At 40.3% G+C, this 17,574-nt stretch overlaps 1 protein-coding gene across 1 annotated transcript; it reads left to right on the top strand.

Annotated features, from left to right (window-relative positions):
* The first annotated feature begins 307 nt into the window (after nt 1-307).
* On the top strand, nt 308-11,060 carry LOC143277616 (small ribosomal subunit protein eS19-like). Its single transcript, XM_076582498.1, has 6 exons — nt 308-371; nt 3,017-3,085; nt 3,827-3,927; nt 6,526-6,594; nt 8,655-8,772; nt 10,925-11,060. The coding sequence occupies exons 2-6, from the start codon at nt 3,018-3,020 to the stop codon at nt 11,007-11,009; spliced, it is 441 nt and encodes a 146-aa protein (XP_076438613.1). The 5' UTR covers nt 308-371; nt 3,017; the 3' UTR covers nt 11,010-11,060.
* The last annotated feature ends 6,514 nt before the right edge of the window (nt 11,061-17,574 follow it).

Here is a 17,574-nt window from a genome sequence, read left to right as displayed (position 1 = left end):
TGTGTGTGTGTGTGTGTGTGTGTGTGTGTGTGTGTGAGATGTTGAAGGTAGACTACCTTCTTCAGTGCTCATATATCTGTAATATATATACATATACACAGTCAGTCATATCCGTTGGCAGACCACATTAATCTACCCATGAGATTATTGCTTTATCGTGAAAATCGCCGTTAAAATAGCTCCCTGAATTTACGATACTAAAACAGAACATAAACGTTTATTTGTTTAGTCTGAAATGCCTTAAGTTTGGCTAACGTTTTTGCGGTTTGCTAATGTTTTGTATCTTTCCGCTGAAAAGATACCAACTATCAACACGCTTTCCAAATTTTCCCAGCATGCACTTCCTTTTCCGTCATTCATCACGTTGAAAGGTAGGCATGTGGAACTTGTGTGTGTTTTATATTTAACAGTACTGGTCTTTAATCAACACGCAAGGAACATATTTACAGTCCAGAATTTTTAGCGAAACACTGCTTGAAGTAAAATAAGCGTGAAATGTTGCCACAAACGAAAATTCGATTCTTAAAAATGAATCGGTCGAATCCCACGAGTGGGTTCGATAACCAACTTGCCCAGCGCTACCATTTATCACAAGAAGTGCTATTAATGTCTCATTTTGGGCATATCTCTCGTATATATGCATTCCGTTTATTTCCCCCTTTGCGTTATATGTCTGATTTCTAAATATTTTTTATCTATTAAAAAAAAAAAGTTATAACAGGAATGATTTCAATATTTTTAAGCACTAGTTGCAGCTTGCAAAGGTGCGTTCATTTTCTGTGTTAAACATACTTGAAGTAATATTTTGTTACTTTGTGATTGTATTACTCTTTTGTCATAACAGCTTTCTTAAAGTGAAAATTCTGGCTGTTTGTGGGTAGAACACATCGCTACACTGAGTGCACCACCCTTTTATCATTATTTATTTTTTTTATTATGATGATATAGATATTTTTTTTAAAAATAGGGTCTATCCTCGGTTGAAGTCAAGACCAAGCTTTAAATACTTTACAAACTTGGGGTCATTAATTTGCACAACAGGCAGCCAACATGGGTAGAGCCGACTGATGCCTGCTGTTGGGCACTCATCAGTTGTTTCCTATGTCATTCAATTAGATTTCAGGCACACACACATACACACTCAGACAGACATGTATATTTCTCTACTTGGGTGTATGACTGTTTTATTCATTTTTTTTCTGCCTGCAGTGTACAGATTGGTCTATAGAATTTTGCCAGGAACAATCCTTTTATGCCATGAATTCATCAAAGTGCATGCTGCACATGGGTTCTCATTTTATTAGGTACAGGTACAGATATAGAATAGGGATGAAGTAGGCCTCGCGGCCTTTTTGATGTCCCTTCTTTTTCATCAACATTGAGTAGTGTCCGCATTGCATGTGGTAATTTTCCTACGAGTAATTTAATCATCATATTCATACTTTTTTATCTTTACATTTATATCAGCGTCCAGAAGATTCTTGACTTGGTTAAGAGTTGGTGCTGTTTTGGTTAGTTCTGTTAGTGGGTTCCACCATTTTATAACGCGGTTAGTAAGAGTGTATGTTTTGGCATTTAATCGAGTATGTTTTGGGTATATATCTTTGCTAGAGCTTCGTGTTTTTTCAACAGTGTTAAATTCAAAGAAATCTTCCACTCTTAGATCATCTAAATTGTATATGATTTTGTATACTTGGATCATATCTCCCCTATATCGTCTATATTTCAGTGATGGAAGGTCCAGTTGCCTCAGCCTTTCTCCATAATCCATGTCTTTTAGTTCACTTAATAATTTTGTAGCTCTTCTTTGCACCCTTTCTATTGCTGTTAGCAATCCTTTCCGGTTTGGGTATCACCATATTCCAAGTGTGGTCTTACCAAGGCTTTATATAGACAAGGAAATTTTCTTTATCAAGGTAAGTAAAGGTCCTTTTAATAATTCCAAGCATGCTATTTGCTTTATTGATTGCCGTATGAATATGTTTCTCAAAAGTAAATTTTGAGTCAAAGATAACTCCGATGTCTTTTTCTTCGGTACATTTAGTAATGCTTATACTTTTTCATTTCATTCAAATGACAAGCATCCAGCTCACCACTCATGGTCTTGTCTATTGGGTTAAAATTCTGGTGAGTGTGGAATTTTAACCAAGATTCAAAGTTCAAGATTCTCCTGCTTTCTTGTCAGATGGGTTGCTGGCAGTATCCCTGATTTTCCCCCTCAGAATGGAATGTGTTGTGTTCACAACAAGGCGTGGATGTTCATTCTGCCAGTCACACAGAGGAGTGGACAGGATTGGAAGAAATGTTGACATTGCCATTTTGCCACCAGGCCAATACTTCATTATTATTCATTTATTGTTATAGTATTTGAAATGGTTCTTATTGTAAAGGTAGGAATTGTCTTTATAAGGTTATCTGTTCAGTGTGTTGTAACAAGTGTGAATTTATTTAATCAGTAGAATTTTTAAATATTACCAAGAAAGAGTTCTCGACAGAAGCAGTACTCACATAGCTATAATCAGTGTTTAATGACAGAAATTTGTGACCCTGGTGACCCCAATTCCCTGATGAGTGGGAAGGGAGGGGGGGTTGGGGGGGAGGGGGTTGTGATGAAATTTGATCAGCACTTCCTTACCACTTTTTGACAAATTGAAAAATACATTTTATTTTAAAGCTGATAGTGATACTTCAGTAAACTAAATAATTGTTGAACCTTGGTGAATGGAGATCCATGTTGCATGAATCTAAAGTGCAGTCACACCTTTCTGTGAACTTTTTACACAGTGAGATTGATCTTAATGAACAAAAGTTTGCAATCCCAAGGGTACAAGTCTAAATAAAGAATGGTAGCTGATAATCCTGGCCCATACAGTGGATAAGCTTTGGTTTTATCACCGTGATTTGACACCTTCTCTGACAAGTGTACTTGTGTGGGGATTAAAGGGAGCACAAATAGTGATACTGATCCAGCGGTTTACTAACTGCTGAACTGACCCATTTTGCTTTCTGTGAACAGGATGGGTATTTCTGTGAAAGACGTCAACCAGCACGAGTTCACTAAGGCCCTAGCTGCCTTCCTGAAAAAGTAAGCCATCTGAACACTTTGTGGTGTGCGTGTTTGATTGATGCTTTTGATTTCAGTTTCTCAAGGAGGTGTCACTGTGTTTGGACAAATCCTTATATACTACACATCTGCTGAGCAGAAGCCTGACGAGCAGTGTAGCCCAAAATGCCTTGATTTAAAAAAAAAAAAGCAAAAAAAAAAAAAAAGCATACATTTGTGTACATGTTAAAGTGGATTTCTTCTGTAGGATTTTGCAGATGGTTTTGATTTTGTCAGGGTAGTCAAAAGTTGTGAAGATTGTTGCAGTGTAGAAAGTGAAGAAGGAAAATGAAAATGTGAAACAGTGAACCCTCACCCCCTTTGATGCATGGATTTCAGACTTGATTGTAATACAGTATACAAGGGAGTGGAACTGACACAAGTATGTGTAAAACAACTACTACTGTTTTTATGTTTATAAGCAAATGTTGCTTCTTTTTTTTTTCTTTCTTTTTTTGACCAACATTCTGTCTTTTTATTTTTATTTATTTATTTTTAATGTACACAGTTATTGGATTATACAAGGATGTATAAAATTATGAAATCATTGGAGTTGAATGCAGATTGTTGCTGACAGTTCATTTGGACTAACATGAGGGTTTTCTGTTAGAGTTGGTCTTGAGGGAAAAGAAATTTGAGACAGTTGCTGCTGGGAATGTGAGAAATTGCTGGAGGCCGAACGTAAGTAAGTTAAGTAATAATGTCTGAGGGCATATGTTGCAGATCTGGAAAACTGAAGGTTCCAGAATGGGCTGACATTGTCAAGTTGGGCCGCTTCAAAGAGTTGAGTCCATACGATGAGGACTGGTTTTACACCCGCGCAGGTACGTTTGCTTGTCTGTCTGTCTGTCTGTTCAGAGAAGCGAGTGTGCCTCGATATTCTACTTTTTCAGTAAGCATATGTTTGATCATTGCTGGGTGTTTTCAGATTTATGAGGGAGAGAGGTTGTCGAGACCTCAGTCTTTAACTTTTCATTAAAATTAGTCTTAAAACTCAAGACAGCATGATGAAACACTATTTTTAATAAAAGAGGAGGGGAATTCATGGTTAAACGCATCTCAGACTGCCAGCTGCATTATTTTGAACTTTACAATTAGCATGCTACCCAAATCTTCAGAACACTACCTTCACGATAAAATTCCCAAGCTGAGGTATGAGAAGTGAAGCATTAGAAAGTGAATAATTGAAATAGATGCAGAGAGGAAACTGGCGCATATGTGGTGGTGGTGTGGCAAATGATTGTCAGCCAGTGAGTTGATTGGCCTGAGCCAATCAGCGCTTAGTTTGAGTGTTCCTCTATTTTTGATGTTGATAATGTTTTTTGAGACTTGTTTGTCGGTCCGTTTTGGTTATGCTTTTTAGAAAGAACAAACAAGGTAATATGTCACCAATCATACTGAATATCAATTGGGGAGAAGAAAAGATGATTCGGGAGAATAAGGTAGGCCTCAAGATGTGCTGAAACTTCGTATCATTTCATATCACAGGGGATTACCTCACATATTGAGTTGCCCATTTGACTTTGCTAGTTTCACAGTCAACTTCTACTTTGTTCTGCATGTATGTGAAGTCATGATGTTCAAGTATTGAGACGGCAGGAATGCTGTTTGCTGTCAGTTTTATGGATGAATCACTGTAGGTCAAAAACATGCCAGTGGTCAGGGGTGCCAAGGGAAGTAACCACACATTGGGCAAGTACAGTAAATATCTCTTCTGGTTGACTGGAATAGAAGCTGTTCCAGTTCATTGAATGTAGCTCTGTTGATATTGAATTTTAGAGGTAATGTAATGTTCTAACAGCATGATGCAAGTGTAAATTTCATTTGATGTGAGCATTAAGACATACGTGTAACATTTTACTTTGAATCGTGGCTCGTGTGTCCCATGTACCCTCTCATGAGGGACTGTGGCCTTATAAGGAATAAATGATTCACTTTCGCATCCTCCAATACTGTGGGAAGGTCTAGGAAATCTTTCCATCTCACCTTTCCACCCTGGATTGGAAATAATTTCCCGCCTGAAAACCTGATGCGTATGATGAGCCCCGTGAGATCTGTGGTTCCTCACTGTTAAACTTGACATACTGTGTGTGCACCTGTGATACAGATTTTTTGTGTTACAGGTCTATAATATGTTTTACGTATATATATTTAAATGAAGGAAAGAAAAAAATTTTTGTTTAAATTTGGGGTATGGAGGAACCTGCATTGAATTGACTTGTTTCTTGTGGGGATAGAATCATGCTAGGTGGTTGCAAAAGCAGGAGTCTCTCCTAGTTGGGATAGAATCATGCTAGGTAGTTGCAAAAGCAAGAGTCTCTCCTTGTTGGGATGGAATCCTGCTAGGTGGTTGCAAAAGCAGGAGTCTCTCCTTGTTGGGATAGAATCATGCTAGGTGGTTGCAAAAGCAGGAGTCTCTCCTTGTTGGGATAGAATCATGCTAGGTGGTTGCAAAAGCAGGAGTCTCTCCTTGTTGGGATAGAATCATGCTAGGTGGTTGCAAAAGCAGGAGTCTCTCCTTGTGGGGATAGAATCATGCTAGGTGGTTGCAAAAGCAGGAGTCTCTCCTTGTGGGGATAGAATCATGCTAGGTGGTTGCAAATGCAGGAGTCTCTCCTTGTTGGGATAGAATCATGCTGGGTGGGTTTTTTTTTAAATATCATAATTATTATTTATTTATTTATTTATGTAAGCTTATCTATCTATCTATATATATATATATATATATATATATTTTTTTTTTTTTTTTTTTTTTCCTCAAGGCCTTAGCGCGTTGGGTTACGCTGCTGGTCAGGCATCTGCTTGGCAGATGTGGTGTAGCGTATATGGATTTGTCCGAACGCAGTGACGCCTCCTTGAGCTACTGAAACTGAAACTGGGATAGAATCCTGCTAGGTGGTTGCAAAGGCAGGAGTATCTCCTTGTTGGGATAGAATCATGCTAGGTGGTTGCAAAAGCAGGAGTCTCTCCTTGTGGGGATGCCATGGGGCTCTTTCAGTGTAGATTCTATGGTAGCATCCCCACCTGCTGGAAATCATATGTTGGATGTTTCCTCTTTTCTGTTGCGACTTTTTTTCTCTTTTTTTCCCCCCTGCTCTTTCTGTCACCTCTTGTTATCTGCCTTGTGGGTCCATTTACCTTTTTTTCTCTTTCTCCCCCCGCTGTTCTTTCTGTCACCTCTTGTTATCTGCCTTGTGGGTCCATTTACCTTTTTTTTTTCTTTCTTCCCCCCCCCCCCCCCCCAGGAAGCCTATGTTTCTGGAATTGATGACTGGGCTTTCTTACTGGACTTGATGATTGGGCATTCTTTCGATGCATTGTGTAATTGTGCCTATGGGTACTTTGGAGTTGTTTTTGGCATTGACTGTTGAAGTGTGTGGTTACTTTAAAGATGTGTGTGCGGGGTTGTGTGTGTGTTGCAGCGTCCACGTGCAGGCACCTGTACATCCGCTCTCCTGCAGGCGTGGGGGCCTTCACCAAGATCTATGGATGTGAGGCCCTTTGTTTGGCGTGCTGAGATTCATGCTCCACACCGCTTCTCTTGTTTTGTCAAGCACTTGCGCAGCTCTCGGTCATACCTGAGGAGCTTTCAACCACACTACTTCACTAAGTGGATTTGGGGGGGCATGGTGGGGGGTTAAACCATACCAGAGGAGCTTGGAGTCTCACTATACAAGAGAGGAGAGAAGATGGTTTAACCACACAAATTCTCCCTGTCTCAGCCACACTGATTTGCATACAAGAAAAAGAGGAGCTTTCAGCCATACTAGAGGGGGTTTTAACAATACTAGAGAAGCTTCCAGCCATACAAGAGGAGCTTTCAACTGTCCTCGGGGAGCTTTCAGCCATAGGAGGGAGGATTTAAACCAGACCAAAGCAGCTCCTAACCATACTTTAGGAAGTATAAACAATACTAAAGGTTTGAACCATACCAGAGAGGATTTTAAACCATGCTGTATTGAAAAACAAACTAGGAATCGCATGTGTGTCATAAAGGTATTGCCTGTTATATTTTTTTCATTTCCATTGCTTGTAGAGCAGCTGCACCAGGGTTTGTACAGATAAAGTTTTTAAGAATTTGTAGAAAAAAATTTTTTGGTGTCGTATACTGTACCATGTCTTCTTCTTCTGCGTTCACTCATATGCACACGAGCGGGCTTTTACGTGTATGACTGTTTTTACCCCGCCATGTAGGCGGGGGTGTGCATGCTGGGTATGTTCTTGTTTCCATAACCCACCGAACGCTGACATGGATTACAGGATCTTTAATTTGCGTATTTGATCTTCTGCTTGCATATACACACGAAGAGGGTTCAGGCACTAGCAGGTCTGCACATATGTTGACCTGGGGGATCGTAAAAATCTCCACCCTTTACCCACCAGGTGCCGTCACCGTGATTCGAACCCGGGACCCTCAGATTGACAGTCCAACGCTTTAACCACTCGGCTATTGCGCCCGTCACTGTACCTTGTCAAACTTACGCAAACTAGGCCTATCGGTTTGCTCTGCTTGGCCAAATTTCGCGCAGCTAACAGTGAAAAGGCGACCCGTCTTGCCCGGTCCGCTCTTAGCCAATCAAACGCCTCTAAAAGCTATAAGCGCTGAATCATTCCTTTGGCCAAGGCTCTCCACGCCATCTTGTCAGGTTTACGCTCTGTCTTGTGTTATGCTTTTTTTTGCTATTAAGCGTAAAAAAAAAAAAATTACATGCTTTTTGCAAGTCCTTAAAACGTTTAAATAAAAAGTTACCAGGGTTTGTAAATGTTTGAAATTTTGCTTCTCTGCATTACTGAAATGAGTAATTACACTAACATTATGTCTGTCAGTGATGAAGCACAGGAACGAAATCTTCCACCTCAGTTTGAATTAAAAAGTATGATAATGAAACTGTCCAGAAATTCATTGGGACTTATGGCTCAAGGAAAGTTTTAAACACTAATAAAGAATTTTGGAAAGGTGTATGTGAACTTAGCAAAACAAGTAGAGTTACAAGATGCACATGTGGTACAAGCTGAACCAGTTAACAATGACAAATTTACAGTTGGTAACGAAATTCATTTCAGAAAATGAATAACTGGTTAGAATTAAAGATGCTGTTGATGAGAGAGAATTGGAGCTTCCTCAGTTAAACAGGAAGAAAAAAAAAAGTAAATTCACCCTCTGACAGAAGAATCCAAAGGGAACCTCTAAATCCTGTGTGAAGGGAGGTAACTCCTCACTGAACTCTCACACGCCAAACCAAAAATGTCATATGAACTAAGGTTTTGTATCTTTTGTTGCAGAAGACAGCTTATGATGTGCAGAAAACATAATAGTTTTACATACAAGTGAATTAGTAACACTAAAAGTATGAAGAATGATGAAAAAAACAAACAAAAACTGTGCATTGAAAATGATTCATGTTCTTCAAAATATGTCAAAGCCAGTGAGGGTTTTATTTCCTTGTCAGAAAGTAATAAGTTGATGTAAAACAAAATAATCTGGAAGGGGGGAGGGGGAGAGAAAAGGTTGTAAATTCACACTTTTAATTTTTGTTGTGTGTGTGTGCAGCCAAGAAACGCAACGGCACAGCGCCCAGCCACAACTGCCGAGCCAACCGCTCAGTGGCCCGCAAGGTTCTGCAGGCCCTGGAGGGGCTGAAGCTCGTGGAGAAGGATCAGAACACTGGGTGAGTGAGTGGGTGGGTGGGTTGGTTGGTTAGCCCAGCACTGTCGTTGTTGTTGTGCATCTCTGCATCCTGGTTGTTTTTGTGTTTTTTTGTTGTTGTTTTAAATTCTTAACTCTTTCACCACTAAGTTTTCTGTGTGAAAAATGCTACCCCAGTGCCAGTGGTTTTTTTTTGTTTTTTTTTGTTTTTGTTTTTTAAATAAACGATGCTCTAAGTGTCAGAACAACACAGTGGACTTGTTCACTTCAGACTGGGTCAGGGAGCAAAGGTTAGTCATTGTTCTGTTAGCAGGGAAACTGGCTGCAGCTGTCAACCTTTGTTACAGTGTGAAAAATGGTCTCCTCAACATGACCCCTCGATGTTGACGAAAGTTCATCTGTGGTGGTGCACTGTCGAGTGCTTGAAAAGTTCTGCATTTGAGCAGGACAGTCTCAGCATCCGTAGAAAACTTTCATTTTTTTTTTTTCTTTTATCCCATTTGAGAAATCAGAGGATTTCTTGAAAAGTTCTGCAGCTGAGCAGGTCCTAGTCTTAGCATCCCAGGAAGATTAAAAGGAAAAAAAAAATAATGTCTTTTTTTTTTTTATTTCCGTTGGTATGCTCCAACATTTTCCAGGCCATAAAATATTCAAACACATACTTAGTTTCACATGGTTATACTGTCTAAAAAGAAAAGGCAGCTCTCTACACATACATAGTTTCACACGGTCATACGTAATCTATAGGAGAAAGCCAGCTCTAAATCGTTTTTCAAACAAGCCTGAAAAACATTCCTCCTTTTTAAAGCAATCTTTCATTCTTCATTTAAAAAAAAAAAAAAAAAAAAGAGCTCCTATTACTGTGTATATATTTTTAGTGGATCAACATCTATTTCTTCCCATGACTCTTGTACAACTCTGCATCCTTTTTTTAACTATTTGCCTACCACATCGACCAAGATTGACCGCTAAATTGCCTTATCTGAATATTGGATTAACAAAGATCTAATGCTGAATAATACTAGGTCAACTCCTCACTTTATTGTGTAGCCAAGAATAACAACTGCATTGTGACTTTCAGTGATTTAGGTTGTTTTTGTTGTTGTTGGTGGGGGGGGGGGTGGGGGGGGGGAAGTACTTTGTTGAGAATCTGGATGTGGGATTTGTCTGTGTGTTAGGCTGATTTAGGTGAATTTATCATCACATTTCTGCAGAGGGTATTAACTCACTCAGTACGGCCAGTCCTCTCTTCTCTACACAGACCCCTTGGATGTCCTGTGGGTGTCTGAATGACCCAACCTTTAGCTTCCGTCATCAGAGTTGTGGTATACTTTGTCAACATTCACCTCTTCAGTATAAGAGCCTTCCGCTTGTAATATTTTGATGATGGTAATTGGGCTGAAACGCTGTTAACGTCGTCTCTTTCGCCGTTCGTATGGAGAGAGTTAATAAAAAGTGATAAGAGAGAGCTGGACAGTACAAGGAATATATTCATGTTATCAACATTTCTTAGTTGCGAGTGTGTTGCGGAGTTGCTTCCCTTGGCACAGCCTTCTTGGAGACGTGGTAGGCAGAGGCATGGGGCATGGTTGATCCAACTGTAGATGTGTTCTGTGGATCACCGTCTGTTTCTTTCCATCACTCTGTTGTGCAACTCTGCATCCTTTTAACCCTTTCACTGCCAGGAAAATACGATTTAAGTGAAATCTATTTGCCAGGGGTTTTTTTTTTTGTTTTTTTTTTCTTCCCCCAAAAACAGGTATATATTTTCAAAAAATTCTGTGCTCTTTGTTATTGGAGAAAGATACATAAAAGTATATATTTTCTGAAAGGTAAATGAATAAAGAATACAAAACACATGTTTTCCCATTTTATATATTTTCAGTGACATGCTGTTGTTTTGAAATCAGTGTTTTGTTTTTTAGTCACATTTCCAACTTGTTCATGAACATTAGTCAGGTAATTTGCACGAAAATATAATATTTTCTTGACAAATGGATAATACCTGCACACACAAATTATATTAGAACAACCACAATTTAAAAGAAAAGAAAAAGAGACATACACAATGCATTGTGACCTCTCCAAGTGATAATATGGATGTGGGGCTACGCCCCCTCGGTCTCGGGATCAAAGTATTAAGATATTGTTGATTCTTGTGTGTGTGTTGACAGAGGGCGCAGACTGACGGCCCAGGGTCGTCGTGACCTGGACCGCATCGCCGCTCAGGTCAAGAGCAAGAAGACGGAGGCTCAGTAAAGATGTGACAGTCATGATTAGTGTGAAATAAAAACTGTGGTCACCTGTGTATGTGAAGAGTTGTGGCAGTGTTGTGTGTATGCTTGCAGCACGCTCTTGTCGCACTGTAAAAGAACCTGTCGTTACAACATGAGTGTCGTCCTCTGGCAGAGTTCTGCTGAAGAAACCCACTCTGATAGGTACACACATATATATATATGCAAGCACTCAAGGCTTGACTTTATTTGAGGGACATTGTGACTTTACCGGTCTTCCAATAGCATTATCACATAATTATTCCAAGAAATGTACACAAATGTTGTCCCTCAGTTGGGTTACATATTTTTATATATTATAAGGGAAGAAAAACTGGATGAATGAAACATTTTTACATATTCATACAACAGTTATTTTCCCCCAGACCAACTTTCACTTGGGAAAGAAAAAAAAAGACAATATATATGAAGTGACTAGTGAGTAAACGACAATGCACATGAAAGCAGTTTTGGTCTTGAATTTACTTTATTATTGTGCTAAAGAAGTAAGTGTGATGCTCAGGAAAATGATGAAACAGATACAAGGTCCAAACTTGGACGACTAGAATAAAAACGACCACCTTTTGTAACATTATCTATGAAGGTCATATTAACTGTTTGTTGACATAGATATGTGAATAATAAGGACAAGAAAGAACAAATATCAATCCTATCGAACAGCAACGCACACGTCTTGGCGTGTAAAAAATCCCGCGCTCAAAATAACTGAAAGGACTGGATCCCTGTATGTGTGCACAAAGTAATTATAATTATTATTCTGTGACAAAGAGAACAAATATTTACAATTATGTACACAAATTAGACGTCTCCAAAAACTAGCACACACATGAGGATTAAAAAAAAACAAAAAACACCGGCCTACCACAAAAATTAATACTAAAATAAATGAAATAACTGAGGAAACGTAGTTTTTTAAAACTGGCATGGAATGACAAAATAACTTTTGGGTTGGAACCTAGCTTCTGAACAATGTTTCTGCTTACCTCAGCAGTTGGTGGGTCGATGGGTAGCAATACTGTGTGGCAGAGACTGGGTGCCACACTCTGGCCAGTGAAGAGATGGGGGACAAACTTGAAAGAGACTGGGGGGGGGGGGGGGGGGGGTCCTTTCCAGTGCCAGATGATGTGGAACTATTCCTGCTCAACACACTATTGTACTCGTTGAAGAGGCCACAGGGTCGGAGGGATACAGGGCACCTTTCAGGGGTACGTAGATGAACAGGTAACTCTATCCGCTGTACAGAGAGTAGAAGCTCCAGGCGACCAGACACCATTGAACTCATTTTGATTCTAGAACTTCATTGAAGATCTAGAATCAAAATGAATTTGATTTCTAAAATTTCACCTCAAAACCTAAGTGAAGAGTCTTCAAGCACGAGCCTGTGCAAGGAGTATGTAAAGCCTGTGCAAGAGCTAAAATAACTGGGAGAATAACACGGATTGGAGGGGGAGAGAAGGAGCAGAGGGAGAGAAAAAGAAAGAAAAAACCCCAACAACTAAGGTGAGATATGTACATGTGTGATCACGTTCGTCACGGCTGAGTTACAATAGTGTACAGGAGGGGCCATATGCGCTAAATCCGTGACAGTACTGGTGGAGCATCTGCCCAGCGAACTGATTGATTGGTTCATATGGATATTTATATAGCACCTATCCACGGTCAGAGACCAAGCTCTAAGTGCTTTACACACACACACAGTCATTTACACGAGAGTCTGCCTTCCTGGGTAGAGCCGACTGACGGCTGCCATTGGGCGCTCATCATTTGTTTCCTGTGTCAATCAGATTTCAGGCACGCACACCTACACACTGACATTTTATGTGCATGAACGTTTTGTTTATTTACCCCGCCATGTAGGCAGCCATACTCCGTTTTCGGGGGGGTGCATGCTTGGTATGTTCTGGTTTCAATAACCCACCGAACGCTGACATGGACTACAGGATCTTTAACGTGTGTATTTGATCTTCTGCATGCGTATACACACACAGGGGATTCAGGCACTGGCAGGTCTGCACATATGTTGACCTAGGAGATCGGAAAAGTCTCCACCCATTACCCACTAGGCGTCACCGAGATTCGAACCCGGGACCCTCAGATTGAAAGTCCAACGCTTTCACCACTGGGCTATTGCGAATGTGGTGTTGCAATATGGATTTGTCCAGGCACAGAAACTCCCTGAGAAGCAAAATGTATAATGCATGAGAGTTACCCATGCTGACTGGGTGCGTGTTCTTTGTGCTCTGGCCATTGAAAGAAGTGGATTATATTGGACTATGAAGCAGCCCAATGCAAGACTTCAAGTCTACGTCAAATCAGTGACGAGGTGAATAGGTGTGGCTGTGTATTTGTATTTGTATTTCTTTTTATCACAACAGATTTCTCTGTGTGAAATTCAGGCTGCTCTCCCCAGGGAGAGCGTGTCGCCATACTACAGCGCCACCCATTTTTTTGGATTTTTTCCTGTGTGCAGTTTTATTTGTTTTTCCTATTGAAGTGGATTTTTCTACAGAATTTTGCCAGGAACAACCCTTTTGTTGCCGTGGGTTCTTTTACGTGCGCTAAGTGCATGCTGCACACGGGACCTCGGTTTATCGTCTCATCCGAATGACTAGCGTCCAGACCACCACTCAACATCTAGTGGTTGGGGAGAAAATTTCGGGGGCTGTGCCGTGATTCGAACCAGCGCGCACAGATTCTCTCGCTTCCTAGGCGGACGCGTTACCTCTAGACCATCACTCCACTATGGGGGGAACTCTGAATGAGCCGAACACAGAAGATCTTTCGCAGATAATCTCACGTTGAGACTTCTAGTTATGACAAGAATGGAATAGAATAGAACAGAATGTCTTTATTACCAAGTGTACCGGGATCACAAAGAATAATACCATGCCATGATTAATACCACACACCATACCATGCCATGATTACCATTACCAAATCACACCATACCACATCGGACAATACATACTTTGCCATGCCATACAATACTATACCACACTAATCCATACCACCACAATACTACACTAGACCGCAAAAACAAAAAAAAAAGTTAAAAAAAAAAAAAAAAAAAAAAAAAGGAATCGAAGAGACAGCCAAGATGGCGGACTCTGCTGAACTGTATCGACAGTCGAGTTGAGCAAAGCTAGCCTATGTGAAAAGTTACGCAAACAAGAGCAAAGCATGAAATTTATTTGGGGACACGTTAGCATACACTGGAGAATTTTGAAGTACAGAAAATTCAGTTTGCTCTTTGACGCTAAGCTTTTGAGAGATATCATAATGCACCGAATTATACGAAAGGTGACATGGCTGGTTCGTATTCTTGTGTATGGGCACAGGGGTCAATAAAAGCTATGCTGAAAGTTTTTCGATCACTTTTGGACATGGTAATCATTTTCAAAGACATGTCTTAAACAGAATAATTAAATGATGCAGTAGTTTCTGTTCGCTGATCAATCGTGTGTATGTGTGAATAAAATATTCATAAAACAAAGGATTCGAAGAAATAGCAAAGATGGCGGGCACTTCGATGAGTCTGTAAACAGTAGCTCCAATGAAAGCTGCGTAGATAGTTTTCCGAACACGTTAAGATGAGATTAGTGGGTTGTTAAAGTGCGAAAAGAAAAAAAAAGAGGATGGATTAAGGTTTGAAGTAATTGCCGTTCGCTGTGCGACTACAAGCCAGTGTGGATAATTATAAAATGAAGGCTTTATTGAACGAGCCAAGACCGTGAACAGCGCTTTAGTGTACAGATACCAGTATTCCGCGTACAAGTGTTATGAATAGATCTAGTTTTATGGGTATCGTTGTTCTTTGGGTACATATCGATATTAGTGCTGAGAACAACAACAACAACGACAACAGTTTTCCGAACGCATACGTACACGTGATGTGAACAGTGTCAAAAGATGCAACTAACAAATGAATAATTAGAATATCTATGAAATTCTGTTCGCTTTCTGATATCAGACAAATGCTGATTAGTACATAATGGTAGTATAAAACAGGTGAAGAGCAAGTCAAATCTGAGGCATGCGCTGTGGTGCATCTACAGTGCACGATGAGAAAAAAACCCACTAACATCATCATCAACAACAAAAAAACCCACCTGAGTGGGATCTAAGTTAATATTTGTTCCAATTGTATATCTTTGTAATGTAAAACATTTTAGATTCATTGGACCATGGATGGTTACGTTTCAAAATAAAACCGAAATGAAAGGATCTTCAGGAAAAGAAATCTAAGAATAGCTCTGAGTGTTGACCTATCTGTGTTAAATTTTGCAGGAAAAAAAGAAAAGAAAAAAAAAGACACAACCTTTAGCTTCCGTCGTCAGAACTGTGGTATTCTTTGTCAACATTCATCTCTTCAGTATAAGAGCGTTCCGCTTGCAATATTTTGATGATGGTAATTGGGATGAAACGCTGTTAACGTCATTTCTTTCGCCGTTCGTATGGAGAGAGTTAATCTATAACCTGACACAGATGGGATTATTTAGATCTTATTCAAATTATGAAGTTTATCTTCGGAAAAAAAAAACAAACAAAAACAAAAAACCCTGCTGTGAGGCCTACGTGCAGCGAAAGATCACCCACACGGGCACGCGAAAAACAACAACAACAACAACAAAACAACAAATGGTGGTATGACGGTACACAGTAAACACTTGCTTACACGATACAAGTTTTCTGTCATCTCCTGTGCAGTGGACATACATACCCACTTCAGGACCTGAATATTAGTACTGCAAATTAAAAAAAAAATCAGGAACAAACCTGCATTATCAGTAACTCCAGTTCACGTCACCAGCCGCCGTGGCGAAGTGGTTAGTATCGCGGACTGACGGCTGGGAGGACGCGGGTTCGAATCCCAGCGGCCGGCCCCTACCCAGAGTTGAGTGTGATATGGACTTAAATGGGGAGACTGGGACCACACAGTCGAGTGTCATCCACTTCACGGATGCGTCTGTGCGGGTGTGTTGCTCTAATTACCTGACCAACACTGCAAGCGTCTGTATTTCTCGGGTCTGGTTGACGCCGGGTTATCATTATGACAGGAAGCGTAGAGTACAGCCTTGTCACGAAGTCCCAAACCAAAATGGAACTCCATAGCAACATCGTCCTCCTCCTCCTTCATCATCATTACCAATATAAACAAAAATATCCCAGAGTCTGTGGCCTTTCATGTCCTGCTGTCATGGTCACCTAAGTTTCAATACCCCTCCACTTCCGTGCTTGGGGTGAGTCCTGTCAATGTCTTCAGTGTCGGCAGAATCATTAGGGACTGTTCTTGGAAGGACGTGGCGACGGTCTCCACTCTGGGAGGGACGCGTTCCCTCAGTCTGGTTCCGCGACTAAGCCGTCATTGTCGTCAATATAAGGGGGCTTAGTAGGTGGTGTCCTAAGTACGTAAAATCAGAACAGGCACCATTGAATACCACCGAAGTGACTCGGCAGCAGTGCAGGGTCTCCTCTGGTGTGTGGCCTCCTGGCCACCTAACATCGATGGTTCCCTGCGGACTGCCGACGTAGGGAGTGTGGCAGACGAACCCGGGTGTGGCTGTGTTCGGGGGACTCGGAATGAGCGGCGTGGGAGCAGTGCCACTGAAACGGTGAAACAGGGCACTGATGACGGGGCAGCAAAAAACCCCCCAAAAAACAATTGTGTGTAAACATACACGTGAACTGATAGAATCAGGAACATGTCAGTGACTTTACAGAGTGCTGGTTCCAGCATTTTGAAACATACTTCAGTTTGGGCTGGTCAGGTCCATCGAGTTCCAAAACCAACGAATCAGAACTTTAACAGCAACGCTGTGTGATTGTTAAGATAAGATAAGATAAGATAAGATAAGATAAGATAAGAATAACTTTATTATCTCCAACTGGAGAAATTTAGTCAGATGCATTATCACAACATAGACAAGTAAACAACATGGGGACCATAACTGTAAAGGTCAACAACAGCTTTTACGAATGTTACGAAGATACAAATGTAAAAAATATCACATACATCGTTTCATACATACATCCACACACTGCAGGTACTAACTAGTATTCTTAATGTAAAAACAGAAAGAATTAAGAAACATTATTTGAATATAATTATAAACATAGCCTATCTTAATGTAAAAACAGAAAGAATTAAGAAACATTATTTGAATATAATTATAAACATAGCCTACTATACTGCACATTGATTATAACAGACAGATGAGAATAAAGATGAATTGCGGAAAACCACAACCAGATAATCAGCACCCCCCTCCGGACCCCCCGCCCCCTCCCCCCCCCCCCCCAACCCCCCCACACACGCGGATTACTTGATTAAACAAGAGTAATAAACATATGTTCTCAAATAAAAGCATTTAACATATTCGCTTTTAAAAAACATTGCAATTAATTATTACATCGTAATTATTAAACAGAAATATATTTATGTTTGGTATGAAACATAATTTCCTTTCGGTGTCCTGTATCAGTGAATGTTGCTTTGTGTGGCTGGAGTGTGACGGCATTTTTAAAATTTA

This window comes from Babylonia areolata, chromosome 34, assembly GCF_041734735.1.
Source record: "Babylonia areolata isolate BAREFJ2019XMU chromosome 34, ASM4173473v1, whole genome shotgun sequence".
NCBI lineage: Eukaryota > Metazoa > Mollusca > Gastropoda > Neogastropoda > Buccinidae > Babylonia > Babylonia areolata.
This window is presented reverse-complemented; position numbering and strand designations above follow the sequence as displayed.